General features: G+C 43.5%; 1 protein-coding gene across 3 annotated transcripts in view; it reads left to right on the forward strand.

Annotated features, from left to right (window-relative positions):
- The window catches only part of LOC122543294 (acid sensing ion channel subunit 1b), an 847,708-nt gene that overhangs the window by 813,065 nt on the left and 9,015 nt on the right, over nt 1-25,628 (forward strand). For all 3 annotated transcript variants that reach the window (XM_043681801.2, XM_043681800.2, XM_087985443.1), the window contains exons 7-9: nt 4,475-4,566; nt 11,467-11,546; nt 25,015-25,119. In XM_043681801.2, the coding sequence (XP_043537736.1) occupies nt 4,475-4,566; nt 11,467-11,546; nt 25,015-25,119 (277 nt within the window). The remainder of the gene's footprint in view (nt 1-4,474; nt 4,567-11,466; nt 11,547-25,014; nt 25,120-25,628) is intronic.

The following is a 25,628-nucleotide window of genomic DNA, read 5'->3' on the forward strand; positions in this document are numbered from 1 at the left end:
TGCTGAAGTACAGGTGCCACTGGCTCTTTTTGGATTCTTTCTTGTTCGTGTCTGTGATCCAGCTGCACACAAAATGGCCGCCAGGATTGGCAACGAAGCAAAGTCGCTGCACTTCAAGACATTGGATCACACAGGCAACATTACTGTGGCATCTGATCAGCCACTTTGGGTCAACTTCAGGGAGATTTTAGCTGTCTCATTGCAGCTAACATAATGGCACTGTGATATTCCACTTAGGATGAGGTGCAAATTACAAAACCTCGTCTTGCAAAACTGTACTGCAGACCTGTGCAGTTGTAGAGGCAAGTGTTGCTTCAGCCTGTGGGCTAAATTTGATAGTTGCTGTGGCTTTTATGTGCAGTAAAAGCAGATCTGCACCTCACCATGGTCTGTCTTTAAGTGCAGAGATCCACATGATCCGGTGGTCTTGCCTGGTAGAGGAAATTCACTTCGTGGTCTAACTAAAGGAGGCTCCTCTACTGAACAAAAAGTTTATTGGATGTTTGCAATTACCGTAGTTACATGTTACGTTGACATGGCAGGCATTGTAATGAAGACTTTGAGGAAGGCCAGACGTTAACCCTCTCTCTTTCAAGATCCAAAGCTGTTCTGCTAAAGTCCATCAGACATTATCTTCGTAGTTGGTGCTTAAGGCACTCTTTGGTATTAACACTTTCAGACCCTTCCACAACACTGGGTCACCACATACACTCGTTTTCTTTTCATTCATTCATGGGACGAGGGCATCACTGGGTATTTTGTGCCTACCCCTAATTGCCCAGAGGTCAGGTAAGAGTCATCAATTTTGCTGTGGCTCTTGGAGTCACATGTAGGTCAGACCTGGTAAAGATGTCAGATTCCCTTCTCTGAAGGGCTTTAATGACCCAGATGGGTTTTTACAACGATCACCATGAGGCCAGATTCTTTCCATTTCAGAATTTTATTGCCTTTAAATTTCACTCAATTGGTGGGATTATAGCATTAGCGCAGGGCTGTGGATTATTAATCCAGTGACATTACCACTACACACCACCTCCCCAAGGTAGACCGAAGGGAGTTATTGTCTAACCTCTATAAAATGTAGAAGGGGCGATTATCCAATTTTGCACTCCTGGTCAAGGAGTCTTATCCACTAGGAGAACTTGCCAGCAATTTAGGTTCCCCTCATATCAGTAGCATTTCATGAAAATCCAGACAGAGATCAAATTCCTGGCACCTCGAAATAGTTAAGAAAAGAGTTTTTTGAAGTTGTATCAATCAAAATTAAATTTGAGGACATTGAAGTATTTGTCAGGTATTGACTCTCTCACTTTCAAGTCTCCCATCATCGCACCTTCTTCCCAACAACCCACACTTGATCCTTTTCCTTTCAAACTGTTGCCCCATTGGCAGCCTCTCTCAGCTCAGTCACCTGTCAAATTTGTGCCCATCTTTCTCATAAGTCCATTCTTAAACCTCTCCACTTCCTTCGCAGCCACACTGGAACAGCCCGTCTCAAATTCACAAAAGGTATCCTATGTGGCTGCAATAAGTAAACCTGCTCATCTTTTTCGGCAAGTCTTTAACAATTCTGAGCACACCATTCTCCTCTCGTGTCTTCTCTCCATGTCCAGTTGAGTAAGACTGCTCTCAAATGGTTTCACTCTTCAGTAATCACCACCGAGTCACCTGCAATGGTTTCTCTTCCTGCTCCCACTTCTTATATACATGCTGCCTCTCTGCAACATTATTTGAAGGCAAGTTCCAAACAAACACTTCTCTCAACCCTTCCACTGGTTCTAAAGTTGCAAGATTTCTCGCCCAACAGTCCTGGATGAACCAACATTTCTTCAAATTAATATTTGGAAATATTGCAGTCAGTGCTTTGGGTTTCAACCACAAACCCCCATTCCCTAGCTTCTCTTCTCTGGCCACTCTGAGGCCGGACCAATCGGTAATATCTGCGTCCAATTTGATCAGAAGCTGCCCCTTGTGACCTCCTTGCCCTCACCTGGTTCTGCTGCTGTCTCAATTCTTTTCTACTGCTGTGAAACCTTCATCCGTGCTTTTCTTATCACTGGACCTGACTATTCCAGGGTTCCCTTGGCTTATCTCTAAGTGTCTGTGCTTCTTGCACATGGTGGCTCAGTGGTTAGCACTGCTACCTCAGAGTCCTAGGGACCCAGGTTCGATTCCAGCCTCAGGCAACTGTCTGTGTGGAGTTTGTACATTCTCCCTGTGTCTGTGTGGGTTTCCTCCCACAGTCTGAAGATGTGCAGGTTAGGTGAATTAGCTGTGCTAAATTGTCCATAGCGTTCAGGGATGTGTAGTTTAGGTGCATTAGTCAGGGGTAAATATAGGGGAATGTGTCTTGGTGGGTTATTCTTTGCAGGGTCAGTGTGGACTTGGGCCAAAGAACCTGTTTCCATACTGTAGGGATTCTGTAGCAATTCTTACTGAACATCCTAACATCTGCTGCCCTTATTCTAATGTGCACCAAGTCTATGCCCACGCTGACTATGCTAGCTCCCAGTCCAGTAGTGCCTCTGTTCTGAAATGCTCATTCTTACGTTCAAATCCTTTCAAGATCTCAGCTCTCCCTATCTCTGTAACCTCCTCCATCCCCACAACTTTCCGAGACTATGTCTCTCAGCTTCCCATTACGTTCATCAGTGGCTTTGGTTAATATCCGACTTTGCTGACAATGCTAAGGTGACATTTAGTGAGGTGCTAAATTGTTGGAAAGGGACATGGTTGACAGTGAGTGAATGAAACTGTGGAGTTCAGTGTGGGCAAGTATGACACCGCTCTCTTTAGACCTTAGCAGCATAGATTAGAAGTGCATAGTGAAATACTCAAAACTATGGAGGAACAGAAGGAGATTTAGTGGTGCAGTGTATGACAAGCTAGAGGACAGATGCAGGAATAATTAAAAAGCCTAATGGAATCTTGGCCTCTAAATCAAGAGTGCTGGAGTGTGGAATGCTTCGGTAGCACCAAGCCTCAGATCCTATGTAGAGCACTGTGTTTAGTTCTGCCCTCACACCTCACAAAGAATATATTGGCCTCGGAGAGGGCACAGCCCAGATTCATCAGAATAATACCTGAGGTTAAACAATTAGATTATGTAGACAGGATGCAAAGGCTAGGCTGAGAATCCCACAATTGTTTGGGGAATATAAAAGAACAATCTCGTCAAGATGATCGAAGGAGTCTGTATAAGACTGAGAGAAGCAAATTCCTCTGGTGGAAGAGTTCACTACAGGGTGTAAGGGGTTGGGGTTAACCTTAACTTCAGAACGAGACAGTTCAGGGGCTATATCAGGAATCACTTCTTCACATCAAGGGCAATGGAAATCCAGAGTTGGCTGTTGAGGCCTGAGTTCAATTGGAAATGTCAAAACTCAGATTGAAGAATGTTTTTTTTCACTAAGTGAATTGCAGGATGTAAAGCCAAGACAGGTAAAGTGGAAATCAGTCATGATCTAACTAAATGGAGGAACAAGCTTAATAGCCTCTTCCTGTGCCTTTGTTCCAATGAGATAGATGGAATAGATATGATAATACAGATAGATGCTGCATTGGAAATGTCACAGATGTATTGTGATCATGGGGACAATGGAAAGAGTAAAGGAACCTAGGTCCAAGTTGAACCAAGCATAGTGACTCAGTGGTTGGCACTGCTGCCTCACAGCACCAGGGACCCAGGTTTGATTTCACCCTCGGGCAACTGTCTGTGTGGAGTTTGCACAATCTCCCCGTGTCTGCGGGGGTTTCCTCCCACAATCCGAAGATGGCAGGTTAGGTGGATTGGCCATGTTAAAGTGCCCATAGTGTTCAGGGATATGCAGGCTACCCGTAGGAAATGCAGAGTTACAGCGATAGGGTAGGAGTGTGGGTCTGGGTGGAATTCTCTTCGGAGGGTTGGTATGGGCTTGATGGGTGGAATGGGCCTGCTTTCACCCTGTGGGGATTCTGTCGTGTTTCTTTCATAGAATCTGAGTCTATTACAATAAAACTAAAATCTACAAATATTATCAGCACAACTGTGGCTTTTGTGAAAGAAAGAATAGACTGCAGTCGAAATGATACTTGGGATTATAATTGCTTTTTCTTAAAATTGCCAACCAAGAGTAATGTTGTTTTCCCTAATGTGTGCCTTGATTTTATTTGAAATATATATAATTGTTTGCACAATCTTTGACCTGTGGTATAAGACTAATGTAACATCATCTCTGAGTCCACACCTGGCAGAATCATTAACAGTTGTGTAAGAACACTTATTTCAGAAGTACACACGACCTTGCTGAACTGCTCTTGGTCTAACAAGGTGAAACTATCCTCGTCAACAATTGCTGTTTAATATTCCATTTTAGCTGTAGGAGGCGATGAAATGGCTGGGCAAAGATTAATTCCTTTTGTTTTGTGAACAGCAATAATTTTCTTCTCAGGTGCATACAAAAGTGATGTGATGCAATTTTTCTTCTTTTCCAAGGGAGAATATTCTTGTGCTGGACATATTTTTTGAGGCCCTAAACTACGAGACAATTGAGCAGAAGAAAGCTTACGAGGTGGCTGGCTTGCTGGGTGAGTTTTGCCACAGAAAACAGTGGACATCTTTTCCGCCTGTCTGACTGAAGGAGGAGAGTGTAGCTTTCGCTGCTACAGCCTGGCGGGTTTGGTCAGAGGTTGTCTGATTGCGGGGGGGGGAATCAGTTCCCGCTGTTTGCTCCCGCTGTTCTGTTTTAAATGTGGCGAGTGGAGAGTCAGAGTCGACAAGTGTGGCGCTGGGAAAGCACAGCAAGTCAGGCAGCATCCGAGGAGCAGAAAAATCTCCTGTTCCTCGGATGCCGGCTGAGCTGCTGTGCTTTTCCAACGCCACACTTGTCGACTCTGACTCTCCAGCATCTGCAGTCCTGACTCTCTCCGAGTGGTGAGAAGGGTCTTACGAAGTTGTCTCTCATTCCACGGCTCTACATGGGGGTCTCTATGGTGGGCCAGTGGGTTGCTTTCTATTGATTAAAAGCAGCAAGTTAACTGGGGAACTGTATGATGGACTTTAATTTCCCAGTTGGGTGTCCCTGTGGGAAGTGGTGACTTAATGGTCAATGGTAGAGTGAAGTGAAAAGGGGTGATGTACTAAAGGCCAGAGTCCAGTGAATGGAAAGTTCTGAGGAGTGCAGATTTGTGGAGTGGGAAGGAGGTAACACGGGGAAGGATGGTTGAGGCTATGGAGGGATCTGAGCACTCAGGGTGAGAATTTGAAGTTGGAAGTGTTTCTGGGCAAGAATGGTCAGTGAGGACTGATGTGATGAGTCAACAGGACTATTTTCTGAGTTTGGTTTCAAACAGCAGACGATAGGGTGAAATCCACCCAACCTGTTCGATATTTTGCAACAGGAGCACAGAGTGACTGCTGTCACATTCAACAGCCAGTCCTTCGCCTTACATTATGGTATTCTCACTACATAACAAAGATATTGTGCAACATGACAGTTCTATCGAAGTAATTACAAGCTGACACAGAAATCACTTGAGCTCTGATATTTTGCTTGCGGCCTTGTCTGCAACCCATCATTTATACAAGTGCAGCTTTGATCCACAGTCACAATTTTGGGCTGAGCTTTTTTTTTTCATTTCTATTTGTGTAAAAGGATTATTTCATTAGAGTATGACTGGAACCCCCATCCCTAACAGCACTGTGGGTGTATCAACATCAAATGCACTGCAGCAGATCAAGAAGGCAGCTCAACCCCACCTTCTCAAGGGCATTGAGGATGAGCAATAATTGTTTAAGCCCAGCTTGTGGCACCCACGTCCCCTGCATAAGTAATAAAAAAGTTCACAAGAGCTGTTTTTGCCTTCCAGAATGGGATATTGAGAGTGCACAACAATGACACTGGATAGAGCTCAAACCATTAGTCCAGTAGATTGTCTCTGTTTTATGATGCTAGATAATGGTAATACTGGACAAAGTCAGATCCCAGAGTGAATCTTGGCTTGATAAAGTTTTATATTTGTGATTGCTTCCCCTGGTGGTCAGGCATTGAACACAATCACAAGAGACTGGCCATGTGCCTTTAACTAAAGAACATAAAAGACCAGTTCTATCTTGGTGTGGCATGGTGGCTCAGTGGTTAGTACTACTGTCTCACAGCACTAGGGTCCCAGGTTCAATCCCAGCTTTGGGTGACTGTCTGTGTGGAGTTTGCACATTCTCCCTGTGTCTGTGTGGGTTTCCTCCCAAAGTTGTGCAGGTTAGGTGAATTGGCCATGCTAAATTGCCTGTAGTGTTAGGTATATTAGCCAGGGGTAAAATGGAGGGGAATGGGTCTGGGTGGATTGTTCTTCAGAGGGTCGGTGTGGACTTGTTGGGCCAAAGGGCCTGTTTCCATAGTGTAGGTAATCTAATTGTGAAAGGCCTATTTGAAATGGTCTTATTACTAATATTTGAAAAATAACACCTCAACAACATCCCTACAGATACTCAAACCTCAGAAATGTCACCAATCTCTACTTTAAAGCCCCTTGTTAAGTTGTCATGTCTGTAATTAATTACTCGATCTTTCTTCTGACTGACTTTGAAACACTTTCAGAGCAACCACATGGATTTTCCATGCCCTCAGCTTCCAGCAATTTCCTACTTCCGGAGCTTTCTTTTGAACCACTCAGGACTAGTTCCTCAGCCCTGACTTTTTTTGAAGACTGCTAAACTAGCAGTGTCTTATCACAGTGGCAAAAATGACACACATTGCCTGACCTTCCAGATGCTTTTGTGTTTCTCTAATAGCTGACTCTTACCACAGCAACAGCAGCTTTCTTTTCTCTTCTATTGTTGTTTTTAACACACTGAACTATTCACGTCCACAGTTTTCAAGACCTCATTTAGATGGATGTCAACAAAACTTGAGATAACCCATCAGTACATCCTTCCCTTGTGAACTCTCTCAATATAGAAGTACAAATTATCCCTCCACTTTCAAACCCAAGTTCCGAAATAATAATAGATATTTTTTAATTAACCTGGCACACCTAAGGGAGACAGTTGGATTTGAGCCCCAGGTCCTCTAGCCCAGAGGTGGGAACACTACCACCACACCACACGAGCCCTAGTCCAAATGGTGCTCATACATTACAAGCCTTAATCACAACATTTTGTGTTGTAATTATAGAGTTTGAGAAGAGATAATGTAAATAATTCAAACACTCCCATTTCTAAGAACGTGGTTCGAATTCTGTTGAGACTGATAACAGTCTTCTATAATAACAAATAGTGCCAGAAGTAAAATAAGGTTATATAGTCTCAACTTAGATTCTGATGAGCATAATTCAACTGTACAAAGCTATTCATTAACACCTCAAGAGTTATAAAACATCCCAAGGCTCCTCATAAGAGTATTGGTTGGTCAGCATTTTACATCACGTCACATAAAGAAAGATTCAGACATCTTAGGAAAACTGTGGTAAAACAGCCTGGTATTCAGGAACTCCCTTAAAAGACGAGAGGGGGAGTGGTTTCTGGGAGAAATACTAGAGCTGCAGAGATGGCCATAAATGGTGGAGCAATGAGCAGTGGAAATCTAGGATGCTGAAGAGGCCAGAATTGGAGGATCACTGTGATCTCAGAGGGCTGTGGGGGCTGGAGAAGATTACGGGGTTAAAGGGATGCAAGGCTATGGGTTTGAAAAGAGAGAGAATTTTTAAATTGCCAAACTAGGAGCCAGTGTGCACCAACGAGCACAAGGGTTGATGGATAAATATGACTTGGTGTGAATTAGGAGACAAGCAACAGAACTTTAGATGAGCACAAGTTCTTAAGTTGGTCAAAGGGAGGCTAGTCACAAATTCTTAAGACTTCAGTAAGAGCCATTAATGAATATAACCATGGATTATTATTAATTTGAGAGGATGGAGGACAATGTACAGTCATACTACAGGAATTGAGGATATGCTTCATTGGATGAGCTTGAGGTTAATGGTTGAGGCACTTCCAAATAGTTTAACTATATTTTTTTGCAATATGAAGCAGCCTGTTCTGATAAGAGTTGAAGTGTACTACTTGCACTTCAACTAGGCATCCACCTTAAGCTTGTTACCAAGCTTATTCAAGGAGACTGGAAAAATAATGGCAGGGCTTTCACAATCTGTGGTCGAAGTCTGGCTCTTGTTTCCAAACTAGGTAATGTACCAATGCATGAAATTTAGTGTGAGTTGAGATCCTAATGAATTTCACCCAGTACCTGACCTCCTCTCAGCTTATCAGAACTCGTAGCAGGCAATCCTAACAAAGCATGAACGATGAATCAGATTGGCTGGCCTCCCATTGCAGTTGAATCTGGAGCTTGCAATGGTTCAACAGAGGTCAAGTCTAATGATACCTTATCTGCATTTATGTGTTTTCCCTATCATCTTCAGAAGCTCTCAACAAACGTCAATGCTGTAGCAATTAAGGCCAAATGATGAGCCACTCTGCAATCTTAATCCAACTTGCACAGTGATTCAATTGAACTTGGGTCCCTGTCCAGGAGGAATGGAGCAGTTTGAGCTATAAGGATAGGCTGGGACATTTTTTTCCTGTTGCGTAGGAGATTTAGGGGTGATCTTTGTAGATGCTTGTAAAATCACAAGGGGCACAGATAAGGTGAGTAGCCAAGGTCTTTTCCCCAGGGTAAGGGAGTTCAAAACTGGAGGGCATAGGTTTAAGATGAGAGGGGAATGGGGCGTGAGGGGCACCTTTTTTCGGGCAGAGGGTGGTTCATGTATGGAATGAGCTGCCAGAGGAAGTGGTGGATGTGGGTGCAATTACAGCATTTAAAAGACATTTGGACAGGTATATGAAAAGAAACGTTTTAGAGGGATGACGGCCAAATGCAGGCAAATGGCACTAGTTCAGTTCAGGAAACCAGGTCGGCATGGATGATTTGGGCTGAAGGGCCTGTTTCTATGCTGTACAGCTCTACCTACGCAATAATTTGCCCAAACTGTCAGCCCTCCATTCCTGTCGTGCCTTTGAGCACTGGTTGTCATCCTTCAGCACCATCAGTAGTGGGGAAAAACTCCAAATAACCCCTTTTCTGTTTCTAAACAGGGTTCCTCTGGAAGTCTGTGCTGAGGGACTGCACAGAGAACATCACCAGTTTTCACTCCGTAGGAGTCAAACCCAGAGATATGTTGGAGACCAGTCCCTGACGTATGCAGAGAGCAAACATCTCTCTGTCAGTCTTTCAAATCCCATTGTGTGCCTCTGTGAAAGCTTGCTACTGCAAATGTAATGATTTCTAACTGTGGAAATTGGATGAGATACAGAATTCTGGTTCTGGCCTCTGCTGTCAAAAATCATTGTGCTCACAACTCATGACCTGCGATAAACCTTGCATTGTTCTGCCACGGGATTCTTATCTCCCTTCATTCTGCAAGGCTACTCTACTGCAGTCTCAACTACTGAGAGACTCGAGATGTCAATAGAGAGGAGCTGGTGTGCTGTGACAAGGAAATCACAATTTTCCACAGCTACGCTAAACTGTAGCATGAAATATAGCTGCCAGTCATTTTTAGCTCATTTACTCATTCCTTGTCAGCGTACTGCAGCTCCGATGAGAATTGTACCACACACTATCTTGTCGACTGAAGGAATTAGTGTTTAGCTTGTGTCAGGTATTTTACAGAAAAAAAGCTTGCAGAGAGCTATGGTGAAGGCCACCATTTGTATATTTAGCAGTGAATATTGAAGCTCCCTGATACAGCCATTCAAATGATCTGTTTATATAGATTTCGAGGTGGGTTTACTTAGTAGAAAGTGAGTTTGGCTTTGCATGCATGCTAACTGAGAGTCCTCAGTCGGACTCCTGTCGAACCTCCTCATGCTCTTTGGAGATTACAGCAATTCCACGGGAGTAGGATCCAGGGAATGTAAGCTGGGTGTAGCCGCACTGGAGCATACGCGTGCCCCAATGATTCAGGAAGTAAGACCATAAGAACTAGGAAGTGGAGTAGGCCATTTGGCCCCTCGAGCCTGCTCCGCCATTCAGTAGAATCATGGCTGATTGGACATTCCCCACTTCCACTTTCCTGACTTTTCCCCGATACTCTTGATTTCCTCGACTGATCAAGAATCTCTCTATCTCAGCCTTAAATATATATGAATACTCTGCCCCACGGCTTTCTGTGGAAAGGAGATCAACGAGAAAGATTTGATCAGTGAATTAATCGCACAGCATCCTGTTTCTTGCATGCTTTCTGAAAGCCCCATGCCAACCTTTTATCGAGGCATGTTGAGCACAAACACTTTGCGTCATCAGAAACGCTCCCAAGTCCCCTGCTCAATTGTTCATAATCCTTATTTTGGGTGTGTGAAGTTGACTTTCTGGTCAGATGCCATAAAAAGCGCCAAATGCTGTCTTAATGGGACTGCATGTCAATGCAATGAATGGAACGGTAGGTGCAGTATTTACCACAAATGTCATAAGCATGTTAATACAGCAAATCACAGGAACCTGAGGCAATATGTGGCAACAATTTATTTTTAGGCAGTGTGTTCTGATTTGGTACACACTGCCTGAAAGGATGTTGGAAGCTGATTCACAAATGAGTTGCAAACATGAGAGTTGGATGAACGCTTGAAGGGGAGAAACCTACAGGGCTCTGGGAAAGAGCACTTTCAGAGCACGGGCAATACAGGCCGAATAGCCTTCTGGGCTGTGTCATTCTGTGATGCCACAAGGGATTCTGTGACGCTGTCACTGTGTTTGGTGCTTCACACCAATGTGACAGTATAAGTCCAAATTCAGCAACCAACTGGGTTCCAAGGTGCAACAGTATGAGATACCCTGAAATAGTTGATACATCAGTTGGCATCAGGCTCGATTTAACAGTCCTCAAAGGGTCTGTTAGCTCTATTTTGCCCTTCAGGAATAGGCTCCCACCTCTGCTCCCATCATTTAAGTCTGACTGGTCAAGGCCAGTGTTACGATGCTGGTGTAAAACCTCTTTTTTTTGGCCATTTGAGCTCTCAGATCCTCTTCAGCTTCCACTTCCTGCCCAATTTTACTCCACCGACATCACGCATGAGGCAAGTATATCAAATCATTCACTGAATGTACAGCTCAGCTGACTACATTCATCACCAAGCTTTACCAAGTTATCTATTGCATTATCTTGAATTCATACAGCCAATTGAGCTACAGTGGTCGGTGAAAGGAAATCAATTAATTCCTAACCTGGACGAACACCATCCCAAAGGCATTTTGTTCAGAAGTCGTGTCTAGATTTGACAAAGTAAATGGTGTGGAAAATGAATTACAGCACCTTTGCAGAATGTCATCAGTGTAATACACAATCCCCTAAATATGATAAACATAAATGAGTGCAGCCGTAGTGCCAAGAGGTGACAACCTTCGTATAGATTATTTGTGTTCAGTAAGCAAAAATGATTCTGCTACCAGTAACCTGCTCCTCAAGTCATGAGCTCCTGTTATTTTCTGTTCAAAGGTGACATTGGAGGTCAGATGGGTTTGTTCATCGGTGCAAGTCTTCTGACTATACTGGAACTTTTTGACTACATGTACGAGGTAAGCTTTCTTAAGTCATTTTGCACTGATGTTATGAGGTTGGCCTCAGATGAAGGGAGTGTGTACTGCTTTGTAGAATGGGGACTCTATAAGAACGGATCAGTTCAGTTCACAAATGCACCACCCAGTGTGGTATTGTGCCAAACACGAGAAATGGCCAACATTTGGTCAGTGGTCTATGCCAGGTTTGTGGGCATCAGCCAATTTGATAATGAATATGCATTATCAAGTCATCAGTTTTCTTCCTGTGCTCTCTCTTTGCACATGGCACGGTGGCTCAGTGGTTAGCACTGCTGCCTCACAGCACCAGGGTCCCAGGTTTGATTCCAACCTTGGGTGACTGTGTGGAGTTTGCACATTCTCCCCGTGTCTGTGCGGGTTTCCTCCGGGTGCTCCAGTTTCCTCCCACAGTCCAGAGATGTGCAGGCCAAGTGAATTGGCCATGGTAAATTGCCCATAGTGTTAGGTGTGTTAATCAGAGGGAAATGGGTCTGGGTGGGTTACTCTTTGGAGGGTCGGAGTGGACTGGTTGGGCTGAAGGGCCTGTTTCCATGCTGTAGGGAATCTAATCTAATCATGTTCCCTGGGGGAAATGTGCACCAAGGTGGGAGCAGTGTCAGGCTAAGATTGTAATTCTGCCTGCATTTCCCACCCCCTCTCCTGTTTGAAAAGCACTGAACCTGAAGCATTGTTGGAGGACTGTGGTCAAACAAGACTGCGAGTGCTGGTTAAGGCATACCATAGGCTGAACCAAGGAGTGAAGGAAGACAGTTTGAGGCACAATGCAGCAAGATCGCTAAAAGACAAGACCAGGACTAGGTAGCACAGTAGCTCGTACAATGTCCTTTTACATCTGAGGCATGGAATCAAATCCAAACTAGATTTGGTCAAGTTGAGTCTCACTTGATTCTGCTGGCTGTAAGAAGCCTGCAGGAAGTGAGGTCAGGGAGTTTAAGATTACTGAAACGGGCACTGACTGCTGATCTCACCTACAAGCATAACCTAAGTAGAAAATGGAATCCTACAGTCAGGTTGAGTTGGAGGCTTCAGCATTTGACCGAGGGTGGTCCTCTGTGCATAGCAGCCAAGAGATCCAACTCCCACTGTTCCAAAGATTGCTGCAAGACTTGCTTTGGAATAGCATAAAACCCGTCCGAGCGTTGGAATAATACGCCAGGCTGTTGGATGGGCTTATGCTCAGCCATTCCCAATGCAGTGTGGCAAACTCTAGATCAACGTTTGTCTCAAGAAGTTACCTTCAAATGGTCCCCATGGCAGCGATTTTCGAAACGCTTCAGTGTGAAGTCTGTTGTTTAGAGTAATCAGAACAACAACAATTGTCCCCGAAGTGACTCCATGTTGGGATTTATTGGTATGCGCGATTGCACCCTGTGGAGACAGTTATTGTTAAACTAGTCCAGCAATGCTATCAGTGTGATTATTCACCATTTGATGTTTGTCTGTTGAGTCTTCCAATGACTTCCCAGCCAATTCTAATTGATTTTTCCAGTGAGCCATGGGACTTCAAATCTCTGGCAAACTTTCAGATCTTAATTTGAGTCAATTCTGCCTCTGCACAAAGGCATTAAGCAGCTTTTTGGATTAATCAGTCTAACTCTCCTTTAAAGTTCAATCTCGCCACTGGGTGCAAAGAAATAGTTTGGAGGAGAGTTGGCTTTAAGTGACAATTTCAGCGCTTAGCTGTAGCTCTTAGTGCATTTTGTGGTAGAATTTGAAAGCAGGATGGTGACATTATTGGCTATTTATTAATCATTTATTAACCGTTGCAGTCACCTTCGGGGCAGCTGAGCAATATGATTGTCCCTTTGTCAGCTGTCAGTCACCCAGCTGAATGGAGATTCTCTCTCAGATCGGGATGAAGAATTGGTGCTGTCTCCCACTCCCCACCCCATATTCCCCTTCACTGCTGGATCAGGTTCAACTACCTCAGCAAAAGTAAAAAAAGGGACTTGCATTCATATAGTGCTTTTTAGCCACCCCCAAAAGCATGATACAGCCAATGAAGTGTGTTCGAAGCATGGTAACTGTTGTAATGTTGGAAACACACAACAACCGAGTTGTGCAGAGCAAGCTCCCACAAACACTAATGTGGTAAGGACCAAACCACCTGTTTTCGTGATGTTGATGGAGGCTTAAAGGTTGGCTAGGGCTCTGCAGTGGAGTGCTCACTTGCTGCTCTTTCAAATTGTGTCTGATCTCTCAGACCAAGCAGTGAGGGCAGTTTGGGCCTGCGGCTAATGACTCCTCTGAAAGAAGGCAGCCTCTTGGGCCTGCACTCAGGCTTCTGCAATGGGAATTGAAACCACATTTTTCTGAGCCCGAGGCAAGAGCGCTACTCCTAGAGGCCTGGCTCGCACATGTCCTCAACTCCCTTCCTCTCGGCCATATCCAGTTTGTGTTGTGATGCTAATCCATATGTACTAGAACAGTTCCAGCCTTGACCTTTGGGCCATTAATAAAGAGATCTCACAGCCCCCAGGACAAGGAAAAAGGGCAGGGAGTCGCCAGCTCAAATTCCTGCATCTTAGACCGTTCACAGTTCACTGAATTGAGTTGAGTCCTAATCAGATTAACCAAATCAACCATGATCCTATTGAATGGCAGAGCAGGCTTGAGGGGCTGAATGGCCTCCTATTTCCTTTAAAGACTATCGTCACTCCCAGGAACTTGACGCTCTCAACTCTCTTCACCTCAGCTCCACTGATGTAGAGAGGGGCATATCCCCCTCCTTTCCTCCTGAAGTCAATGATTAATTATTTTGTTTTGTTGACCTTGAGGGAGAGATTGTTACCTTTGCACCATGCGTTCTGTCTCCTTCCTGTATTCTGACGTGTTGTTGTTTGATATCCAGCCGACAATTGACGGTGGTGTCAGTGAACGCGATTAGGAAATTGCAGATCATCTATACAATGACATAGTTAGCAGCATTTACCATGAATTCAGGGTGCGGAACCATTCTGATTCCATTTCTTGATCTCTTTAAGGAACTAACCACCCAAGTGTACCTTCCAAAAGGCTTTTCAATACAAGTTTCCCAGAAAAGGCTGTGAATTAAACTGAAAGCTGTTGGATTGATACCCTGGGAATAGGAAAGAATATTCCATGAATGATGTTGAAACAGCTGAGGGTGCAGCTGAAAGAGAGCGAGGAGTCCTAAGTAGACTCAGTGCTCAGTTTGTGATGTTCATGTTTGTCTAAATGAACATGATGCCTGGATCAGTACCACCAACAGCTATTATTGGCTTCAGATTTGTTTATGGATTGAATTTATAGGGCTTCAGCTGTATTCATTAAAATTCATTTGCAATTATAATTGCACTGAGTTTTGAAACAAGGCACCATGCCAGTAATAAACTTAACATCGCTTTATGAAAACTCTTACCAAGACAATAATAGCCTCAACAACCGCTGCCATAGCAACCTCCACTGCCCGATATGCCATCGACTGAAATTGTATTCTGTAAATTTTCAATGCTGAACAACATAAAGTCGGTTAACCTGCATCACTGAAGAGATTGGCTATGAAAGTGTTGTTAAATTTATGATGCACTCACAACATTGCATTTAGATTAATTATGCTGCTTATGCGTCCTCATTAATGTTTCATTGATTATGAGTAGGGATGAAGGCTATCACTCAGGAAGCCTTCACGTGCGTCGTATTTTTGTGGATATTTATCCCAAATCCTTAGAAATGTTATAAACATCAACATAATAGTTGGAAGATCAGCATTTTGTTTTCCACTTGGGGACCCTGCAGCTTTCAGGGCTCAACATTGGATTCAAAGATTTTAGGGCCTGAATACCACCTTCCTTGTCCTATACCCACTGCCACACCTTAGATCCTGTCGTCAGTTGGGCTGCTTTCAGTCCAGCCAGTCCATTCTCACCTACTTATGGTCCCCATTATCAGCTTTTCTTTCTTCCTGGCTTATTATCTATCCTTGTGTCTGTCTAATTGCAGTTCTCTTTCTCTGTGCTTCATCTCATCTACCTGCTCGCCCCTTCTTTGCTACCCCTCCCCTCCACCCATCTTCAACACGTATACCACCTTTTCCTGGTTATTTTCAGTTCTGAGGATGGGACTCCAAAGTTAGCTCTGCTTTCTCTCTGCAAATACCGCCTACCTGCTGAGTTTCTCCAGCAATTTCTGCTTTTGTAACACAATAGTAAAGTTGAGCTGTTGAGAAATTGAAATCTTTCACATTTTATTCCCTGTTGCCCTGTTACACTGTGCCAAGTGTTTGAACAACAACAACTTGCACTTGTAGACCACCTTTGGTGTCTTAAGACATCCTAAGGTGATTTGGAAGATCAATAATGAGACAAACTTACTATAAAGAGATACTCGAATGGGTGACCAGACACATAGAGTCATCCACCACAAAAACTGACACTTTGGCCTGACTTGTCTGTGCCAACCAGATATCCTAAATTAATCTAGTCCCATTTGCCTGCATTTGGCCCATATCCCTCTCAACCTTTCCTATCCATGTACCTATCCAGATGTCTTTTAAATGTTGTAATTGTACCAGCCTCCACCATTTCCTCTGGCAGTTCATTCCATACACACACTATCCTTTGCGTGAAAAAGTTGCCTCTCTGGTCCTTTTAAAAATCTTCCCCCTCTCACCTTAAACCTATGCCCTCGAGTTTTAGATTCTCCTACCCTGGAGGAATGACCTTGTCTATTTACCCAATCTATGCCCTTCATGATTTTATAAACCCTTCACACTAACAGGAACATGTTGGCTCTGAACTCTTATTTTATCTCAGGTTTGAAAGCTTCCCACTTGCCAGACATCCCTTTACCTGCACACAGCCTCCCTCGATCAATTTTTGAAAGCTCCTGTTTAATACCATCAAAATTGGCCTTGCCACAACTTAGAACTTGTGGACCAGGCCTATCCTTTTCCTTAACTATTTTAAAACAAATATAATTATGGTTGCTGGTCCCATATTAACCCCTCAGTCACTTGTCCTGCCTTATTTCCCAAGATGAGGTTCAGTTTTGCCCCTATCTACATACTGATTGAGAAAGCTTTCTTGAACACATTTAACAGTGCCAGTCTGTTTGGAAAGTTGAAATCCCCGACCTTTACAATCCTATTATTCTCGCAGCTATTCGTGATCTCCCTTCATATCTGCTCCTCAATCTCTCACTGTCCCATCAAAGTGATCACCCCCTTCTTATTTCTCAGGTCCACCCATATAGCATCACTGGGCGATCCCCCAGGAATATCCTCTCTAAGTACTGCTGTGATCTTTTTCCGAATCAAAAACGCCACTTTCCCTTCTCTCATGGCACCCTTTCAATCCTTCCCCAGAACGTTGAGCTTCCAGTCCTGTCCCTCCCTTGGCCATATTTCTGTAAAAGCTATGATATCCCAGTCCCACATACCTATCCATGCCCTACGTTCATCTGCCTTACCTGTCAGGCCTCTTGCACTGAAATAGGTGCATTTAAATTCATCAGTCTTCCCTCGCCCTCTGCCATGCTCTTGCCTGCCTTGTTTATTTAAAGGAGGAGCATCTTAAAGGAGGAGGGAGAAGTAGTGAGGTGGACCGGTTTAGAGAGGGAATTTCAGAGCTCAGGCCCCAAGCAACTGAACATAAAATCAGGAATGCGCAAGAGGCCAGAATGAGAGTAACGGCGATATCTCAGAAGGTTGTGGCGAATTACAAAGAAAGAAGATGGGGGAAAGGTCTTGGAGAGTTTTGAGCAGAAGAATTTTAATGGTTGTGCACCTGGGAGATGTGGCAGTGTAACACACCAGCTGAAAACTAAAACAGGGTCGCTAATTATTGACAGATGAAAATTGTTGCTAATTAATACTTGCAGCCTAAAGGCAGCCAGTACGGAACTGTTCTGTTTAACAGAAGCAAGCACTGCAACTCTGAAACAGAAGGCTTCTCTAGCTTGGCAAGCAGAGCAGATAATGAAGACCAATATGGTATGATTTATATCTGGTGTGCCAACATGCGAGTAATAGAGCAGCGCCTGAGCTATAACTGGTGCCACAAGTGGGATATAAATGGTATCTTTCGGGTTTCATAATGTATTCTGTCTTAAACAGTATGTCATAAGTTAATTAAAGCATCAAATGATATTAATTAGATAGAAAGGTAAAAGAATGTGTTTAATGATGAGCTGGAACAATTTGCAGACTCATTTCCATTGAGCTGCAGGCAGTGTGAAGGTGAATTAGTCTGGTTTTGGTTTGGATTTTGAATGGTGATATTTTCAGCATTCAACATGGAAGACTGCAGTTATAGAATACTTCCCAGTTCTGGGCACCACGTTATGATTGCTAGTTAAGGGAACCGCAATGATTTTTGCGAATGACACTATAAGTAAGACCTGGTGATTTTGCAAAAAGACATAAAAAGTTGGGAGCTTTTCTCACAGAAGAACGTTCTCTGAGACTCGGGATTGAACACAGATGTTGCTAATTCTAAAACGTCTGCAGAACGAAACAATGAAGGGAAGTTTCCACTGGATTTGAGTCAGTAACAAATTGTTGCACAGTCAGGATGATCACGAGAAAGCTGAAGAGAAGGTTCGAAGTGATTATTCCACTGCCTTTCTGCAAGTGACTGTTGAGGTGGTTAACATTTCAACAACAACTATTTGAAAAGGCAACTCATAATAAATATGGGGAAAGGATGGAGAACTGAAATTGAGTAGACAGCTCAGTCCAAAAGCTAGTATCAGTGCAATGGAGTGAATGGTCTTCTGCTGTTCTTTAACTCCTGACTCTATCGCTCTTTCAAGCAATTTTTCACAGGGTTAAGAGTTGCAGCAATCACAATACAATGTAAAGACACCTCCATTGAAAGTGAAAAGCATTTTAATGTAACAGTACCAGATGAGGTACAAGTTCTTACTCATGAAAGTACATAAACTGTAGCAAACTGTAAAAATCTACAACTTGATGCATCTTTCCCACCTAATCATCAGAGAAACAGAGAAAATAGAAGCAGGAGTGGGTCATTCGGCCCTTTGAGCCTACTCCGCCGTTCAAGATGATCATGGTTGATCGTTCAACTCAGTAAGTCCTCTGTTTCCCCTTTGTCCCCTTACCCTCTGATCCCTTTAGCCATAAGAACTCTATCTAAACCCTTGAAAACATTAAATGTTTCATCAGATAAATGAGAATTCACCATGGCCTGCAATAAACTCCTAATGATCTCAGTTATGAAACTGCAGGAGAGGAAATGACAATGGGTCAGTGTTGAATACTGGAAATGTGACAATAGGTGAATATTGTAGAGTGTTGTTTGATTGTCTAGAATCCCCTCTCCAAAAATTCAACAGCTGGGATACAGTCTATTAATTTTATTTCTTTCTAAATTGAGAAATCGTGGGATGTGAGCATCACAGGTTTGGCCAGTATTTATTGCGCGTCCCCAGTTTCCCCTTGAGAAGGTGGGGGTGAGCTGCCTTCTTGAGCCGCTGCAGTCCATGTGCTGTGGGTTGACCCATAATGCCCTGAGGAAGGGAATTCCAGGATTTTGACCCAGCGACACTGATGGAATAGCGATATACTTCCAAGTCAGGATGGTGAGTGACTTCGAGGGGAACTTGCAGAAAATCTGTTTTCTTTTGTGTGTGAACACTTGGTGTATTTATACTTCCATAAAGGCAAAATTGCCATAGTCTTACCAAATCGTAGGACTACGTTGCTGTTTTATTAGAAAAATTATCTTGGCTTCAGAAATCAAGTTGTGGAATCAGTTTGGTTAGAGATAAGACATAGCAAAGGCTAAAAGTCGCTTGTGGGAATTGTTTGTTGGCCCCCTAACAGTAACTATTCAGAAGAAATAATGAGAGCTTGTGAGGAAGGTACAATAATAATGGGTGATTTTAATCTACATGTATATCGGATGAATCACTTTGATAAAGGTAGCCCCGGAAGATAAGTTATATAGAGGGTTTATAAATATGAACATCATAGTAATGATTCTCCAAGATGGCAGTGATCATAACATGATTGAAATGCTCATTCAGTTTGGGGAGAGAAGAATGAGTCCAAGACTAGTGTTCTAAACTTAAATAAGAACAAATATAAGGATATGAAGACAAAATTGCTTAAATTTACCTGGGAAATGCAGTGGCAGGCATTTAAGGAGATGTTTTAAACACAAAGCAAAGATACATTCCAGGAAGAAAAAATGCTTGATGGGAGGGACATATCATCCGTGGCTAACTAACTGAGGGATCTGGGTGTCCTGGTATGTGAAGCGCAAAATGTTAGTATGCAGGCACAGCAAAGGTTGGGAAAGCAAATAGACTGTTGGTCTTTATTGCAAGAATTAAATATAAAAGTAGGGGAGTGTTTCTCCTGTTGTTTAGGTCAATCGGTGAGGCCATTTTTGCAGGACTGTGCACAGTATTGGTCTGTTTATTTGGGAAGGGCGAAGGTTCACTTGCCTAATTCCTGGGATAAAGGAGCTTTCTTATGGGGAAAGGTCAGACACATTGGGTCTGTATCCACAAGAGTTTGAAAGAATGAGGGGTGATATTATTGAAACATATGAGACCTCAAAGTGCCTTGACAGAGTGAATGTGAGGGGATGTTTCCCCTTATGGGAGATACTGAAACTAGGGGACACAGTTTAAAAATAAGGGGTTTCTCATTTAAGGTGGACTTGGGGAAAAAGAAATTCTCTTCACAACAGGGATAATGAGTCTGTGGAATTCTCCTCCAGAGAATGGTGGAGGCTGGGTTGAATATTTTTCAGGCTGCAATAAATTATTCCTTGATTAATAGGTGAGTCTTAGAAGATATAATGATCAGGCAGGAAATGGAGTTAAGGCCAAAATCTGATCAACCACGATCTTATCAAATGGTGGAGCAAGTTTGAGGGGCCGAATGGCCTATTCCATATGTTCATATGTACCCATATCATTCAACTAGAGAGAAGGGAGCTCCACCATGCACATTAGCTGTACCTGACCTGGAAGTATAAAGACTGTGTTCCATTCCTCAGAACTGCCACAAACAGCACAGCCAGGAAAAAAAAAGTTATTGCAAAAAAGATGCTACTGAAATAATTATATTTTTTTTCTAAAACTTGAGTTGGCTGTAATTGAATTGCAGTCAGGAACTTGAAGCTGTTCATTGGCTTTGTCCCAAGTCATTCCCAACTGTATGACGACTCGTGATGAATCAACTCAGTCTCATTCATTTTTGGCTAAGTAAGAAGCATATATTGAGTCATGTCAAGTTTCTCAAGTCCCTTGTTCCTTCAATAAACAAAACCAATTATGTGAAGAGCAAGTGGCGTCTGGCAGCACAGTACAAGTTGTAATATACTCCAGGACTTAATCGATGTTATAAACTGCAAGAGCCCACTGCAAGAAGCTTTTTTTTGTCTCCAGCCATTCTGACATGTCGCAGCCTTGTGCTCACTTGCAAATGTTCCTCCCATGTGGCATCGCTTTTAGATGATCAGGGCTCTAATTGGAAGCGGCTCAATCAACCACAGCAAATTGGTGAAAACCTTAGAGAAACAGTGGGAAGGGTGGTCATGTTTAGCCCAGTTGGTTGAATGGCTGGTTTGAAACACAGAGTGATGCTAACAGTGTGGTTTCAATTCCCACACTGGCTGAGGTTGTCATGAAGGCCTGTCCTTCTCAATCTCTCTCCTTGTTTTGAGGGGTGGTGAAACTAAGGTTAAACTCACCGCCAGTCATCTCTGTCTCTCCCTCCCTCTCTTTCTTTCTTCCTTTCCTTTTTTCTCTCTTTCTCTCTTTTTCTCTCTCTGTCTCTCTCTCTCTCTCTGTCTTGCTTATTTTTTCTCTCTTTTATTCTTTTATTCTGTCTCTTTTATTCTCTGTTTTTCTCTTTCTCTCTTTTCTCTTTTTCTCTCTCTTTTTCTCTCTTCTCGCTCTCTTCTCTCTTTTTTCTCTCTCTTTTTGTCTCTCTTTCTCTTTTTCTCTCTTTCTCTTTTTTCTCTTCTTTCTTTTCTCTTTTTCTCTTTTTTCTTTTCTCTCTTTTTCTTTTTTCTCTTTTCCCTCTCACTTTTTCCCCTCTCTTTTTTCCCACTCTCTCTCTTTTCTTTCTCTCTCTCTTTTCTCTTTGTTTTCTCTTTCCTCTCTTTTTTTCTTTCTCTCTTTTTCTCTCCCTCTTTCTCTCTCTGTCTTTTTCTTCTCTCTCTCCATCTGTCAAATGAGAGAGCGGCCCTGTGGTCCTCTGGGACTATGGCACCATTACCTGCCTTTTAAGTGCAATCTTTTTAGTTTAAAACTGTACCCTCTTTAATGCTTAAAATACAATCTGCTCTAGTAAGCTTTCATCAGCAGTGAGTGTATGGTTTGATCTAGAATAGTTTCCCAATTAAATACTATGCTTTCATTACATGTATTGTGATTTAATGAATAAAGAGTAGCATTTGAACCAGATTGACTGCATTGCACTGTGACTGAAGATTAATAATAAAATTACTCAACAGGTATACAATCCTTTATCCAAAATCCTTGGGGCCACTTTTTTTTTGGAATTCGCAATGTTTTGGATTTCGGAATAAATGACATTTTCACAGTAAAATGTTTAAAATTTACCTCACAGGAGATGCACATGTGAATAGTACGAGCGCTGAGACTCAATTGGCGCCTGCCAGTGCTGGGCCACGCCATCATGACACATCTGAGTGACATGGTTCGAGTGGGTGTGGAGTTGGGTCACCTGTTTGCACGCCAAAATGAGGCTCCACACTCCACGAAAAGAATTCGGAGCTTTTCGGATTTCGGATAAAGGATTGTGTACCTATGCCATTTATGTGAAGTCAGAGGAGTCCAGTTTGCAATAAGGCTATGATACACCGAAGGGAGCAAAGGCTCATCACACAATAAGGGAAAAATCTCCCAGGTTGGCCCAAGGTCCAAGAAACTGGCTTGATTCTGTTTTGCTTGAGCGGGATTCTGGAATTTTTAGAGATGAGCATAAGCATTAAGAGCAGGAGTAGACACTTCACCCTCAAACGTGCTGTGCTATTCACGAAGCCCTTGGTCAACCTTCTCTGCCAAGTCTACTTCCCCGTTGTATCACCATAACAGTTTGGAATTGCGTTGTGCGATTTCCTTGTCTTCCAAGTGGCCTCTGCAGGTTTTTTTTTGAAGTTCAGGAAAGAGCCAGCTCTGAGGAATGGCAAAAGTCTCCATTTGCTGCACAGTGTCAGCATCGACAGTTCCTGGGTCAGGCTCTGCAGATCCTTAAATCCAATTGTGGAAAAGTGCTCCCAATGCGACGAATCTTGTTCCATCAGCTGCTGTCCCTGGGCTCCCGTCTGCTCGACAGGTTCAAATAGTGGACAGAGACTAATACTAGCAGAATGTTGAAGGGATGCTGGGGGTCCCAATAACTAAGCTTGAAAAGGTGTCTGACATCTGGCCTATGCTTATTGTGGTGTCAACCCAGTTACCCAGCAGGGGCACTCATCTAAAGAAATAAATACTATCCTCTCCAAAAGCAGAACGATTCATCCCTTCAGGGACCCGTCTGCCCTTTTTCAACTCTCATCCATTAAATCTGCAGCTGTTTACCCATTTAAAAAGCATTGCCTTCACAATGCAGTGGATTCTTTGGCCTTTGTCTGAGGTATCATCAGTTCCTAAATCCTGTTAGAAGATTAGCTCAAGTGCATCATTGAAGCCAGCTCTCTGCCCTCTTGAGATCAGAGTCTGAATAGGCAATAAAGACTTCTCTTGTTGTTGCCTGACCAGTACTTGCTGAGAATAACAAGCAAGATAGCAGTTCCGTCTTCTTGTACAGCAGGCATGAGATTTGCAGTGGATATTTCTACGAATTTGGACTGGATTTCGAGCAGTCCCTTGTAAATTAACCGTAGGCAGAGCCAGTCAAAACTGTCCTCAAAACGAATCATCCCTTTGCCATTGGAATCTACTATTGTGAGGTTAGTAGGCATTCCCCCGGTTTCCTGAGTCCAGACAAAACAGCATAATGGAGCATCGCAGTGGGTGAGCCAAGCTGACAGGAAGCCTCCACCTTAATTTGGATAGCATCCAGAGATATGAAATGTTGGCGAAGTGAGCCTGGTCTGGAATACACTTTGCCTGGAGAGAAGGCAATCTGGAGAGGTGCAGCCCAAACTCTGGGAAGTTGGGGTGGTAATAGAAAAATGGGCCTACCTGCCTACAATAGGAAGAGGAACAGTGCTGTTCCTAAGGTGTGTGGCAGCTCCTGTTTCAGGAGAAATGTCGAGGTTGAAGGACACCTGCTTGGCTGCGAATAACAGAGAGGCTGGTCTCAGGAGCTCGTGGAAGTGGGACCAATCAACTGTGATCCTAGGTGGCACCATTTCAGTCTCTGTATGCAACCATTGCTTGTTAGCACACGCGAGCTTTCATTGTGTCTCTGTCTTGGGGCACTTATCTTGTGAGAAAGTGAGGGCTGCAGATGCTGGAGCATAGAGCTGAAAATGTGTTGCTGGAAAAGCGCAGCAGATCAGGCAGCATCCAAGAAACAGGAGAATCGACGTTTCGGGCATAAGCCCTTCTTCAGGCACTTATCTTGTGATAGAGCAGCGAATACATTTGTAAGCTGTAAAGTGATTAGGATCCCCTGAAGTTGTAAAAGGCTCTATGTAAATAAAAATCCTTGTGTTTGTTATTCAACCTGTGATTGAGCATGGATGTAAGGAGCTCAGAGCTGCACACAGTGCTGTGATGGGGCGAGATGCTGAGTTCGCTCCCTCCTCTCTCCTTCACAGGGCTGTGCTCAGTTTCACTGGTCCAGTAGCGTGGGCTGAACCTTTTTTGGCTTATGGGGTTGAAATTCCTGTGGGTGACATTGAAAATGAAACTAAGGACATCTTCGTTGTTGAAAGCGATTTACACGTTGGAGTTTGGGACACATTGCATTGATTGAGGGTAGGGCCAATAATCTATGAATGAAACACAGTATGATCAGCTTCCTTCTGTCTATGATGAATGATGATTCAATGACTGGTAAGATACAAAACTCTAATGGGTGCTAGTTTGGAGCTACCATTAAAAGTGTGTCTTACACGTGGGTCACGTGGTGATACAATCCATACTGCTTTCTGGCAGCTGCCAAAATTCTTCTACAACAAGAGCCCTCAGCTCCAGTGGAAGATCTGCCAGTGTCTCCTGTGTGGACCAACACAGCACAGCTTCTCCTCCCTGACATGGTAGTTCTCTAGATCTGGCAGATAGTGATGCAAAGTGCTGATGATAAGTGAGTGAGCAAGTAAATGTACAACAAAGTACACATACATGGGCAGACAGAACAATCGCACATGCATAGGCAGAGAGAATGAGCGCACACAGGTAGACAGAAGCGCATACACACAGGCAGACAGAACAAGCGCACAAGGAATCCCTGTCCCATCACCTATCTAGCATCACCAAAGCTCCAGTCATTTCAAGCAGTCAGTGATCACTGGGTGTTTTATGTTGGCAGGTGTTGAAGTACAAACTATGTGGCATATTGAAATATGGAAAACAACAGAAGAGAAACAACAATGACAAGGGAGTAACACTCAGCCTGGATGACATCAAACGCCATGCAAGTATTGCTTTTTCATCTCTTAGTTTTAAGGCATCGCTACCATTTTTATATTGTTGGAAGTCTCCTAGTGTCTCTTGCAGTCTATAGGTTAGTGATATACTCCTAGGTCACTCCCAGTGTCTCATGCAGACTGGACAGGAAACCTGTTGCCAGTGCCCTTCTCAATCCACAGCGGACAGCTGGTAACCTTTTACAGCCAGCCACCAGAGCAAAGCCCCATTGGATTTTTTGTTTCCGCCCCCCCACCCCATTAGGAAGGAGTGTTCTCCCTCCTTCCATTGACATGAGCTCACCCACCCAACAAGTGGGCTTTCCATCAGTGTGGGGTGGAAGGAGTGCAGCTGATGAGATTTCTCGCAGAGCGTGATGCCACCAACTCTGGCTGCCAGTGCTGCACCAGAGCTCTCTGTCATGCACTTTCTCCTTGTGAAGAAACACACATTTCTGCTTCAAATTACGAACTGCATTCAGACAGAGCCAGCAAATTAAACACTTTGCCTCTCCCA

This window comes from Chiloscyllium plagiosum, unplaced genomic scaffold (genome assembly GCF_037043375.1).
Source record: "Chiloscyllium plagiosum isolate Xiang-an unplaced genomic scaffold, Cpla_swu_hap1 HiC_scaffold_53X, whole genome shotgun sequence".
NCBI lineage: Eukaryota > Metazoa > Chordata > Chondrichthyes > Orectolobiformes > Hemiscylliidae > Chiloscyllium > Chiloscyllium plagiosum.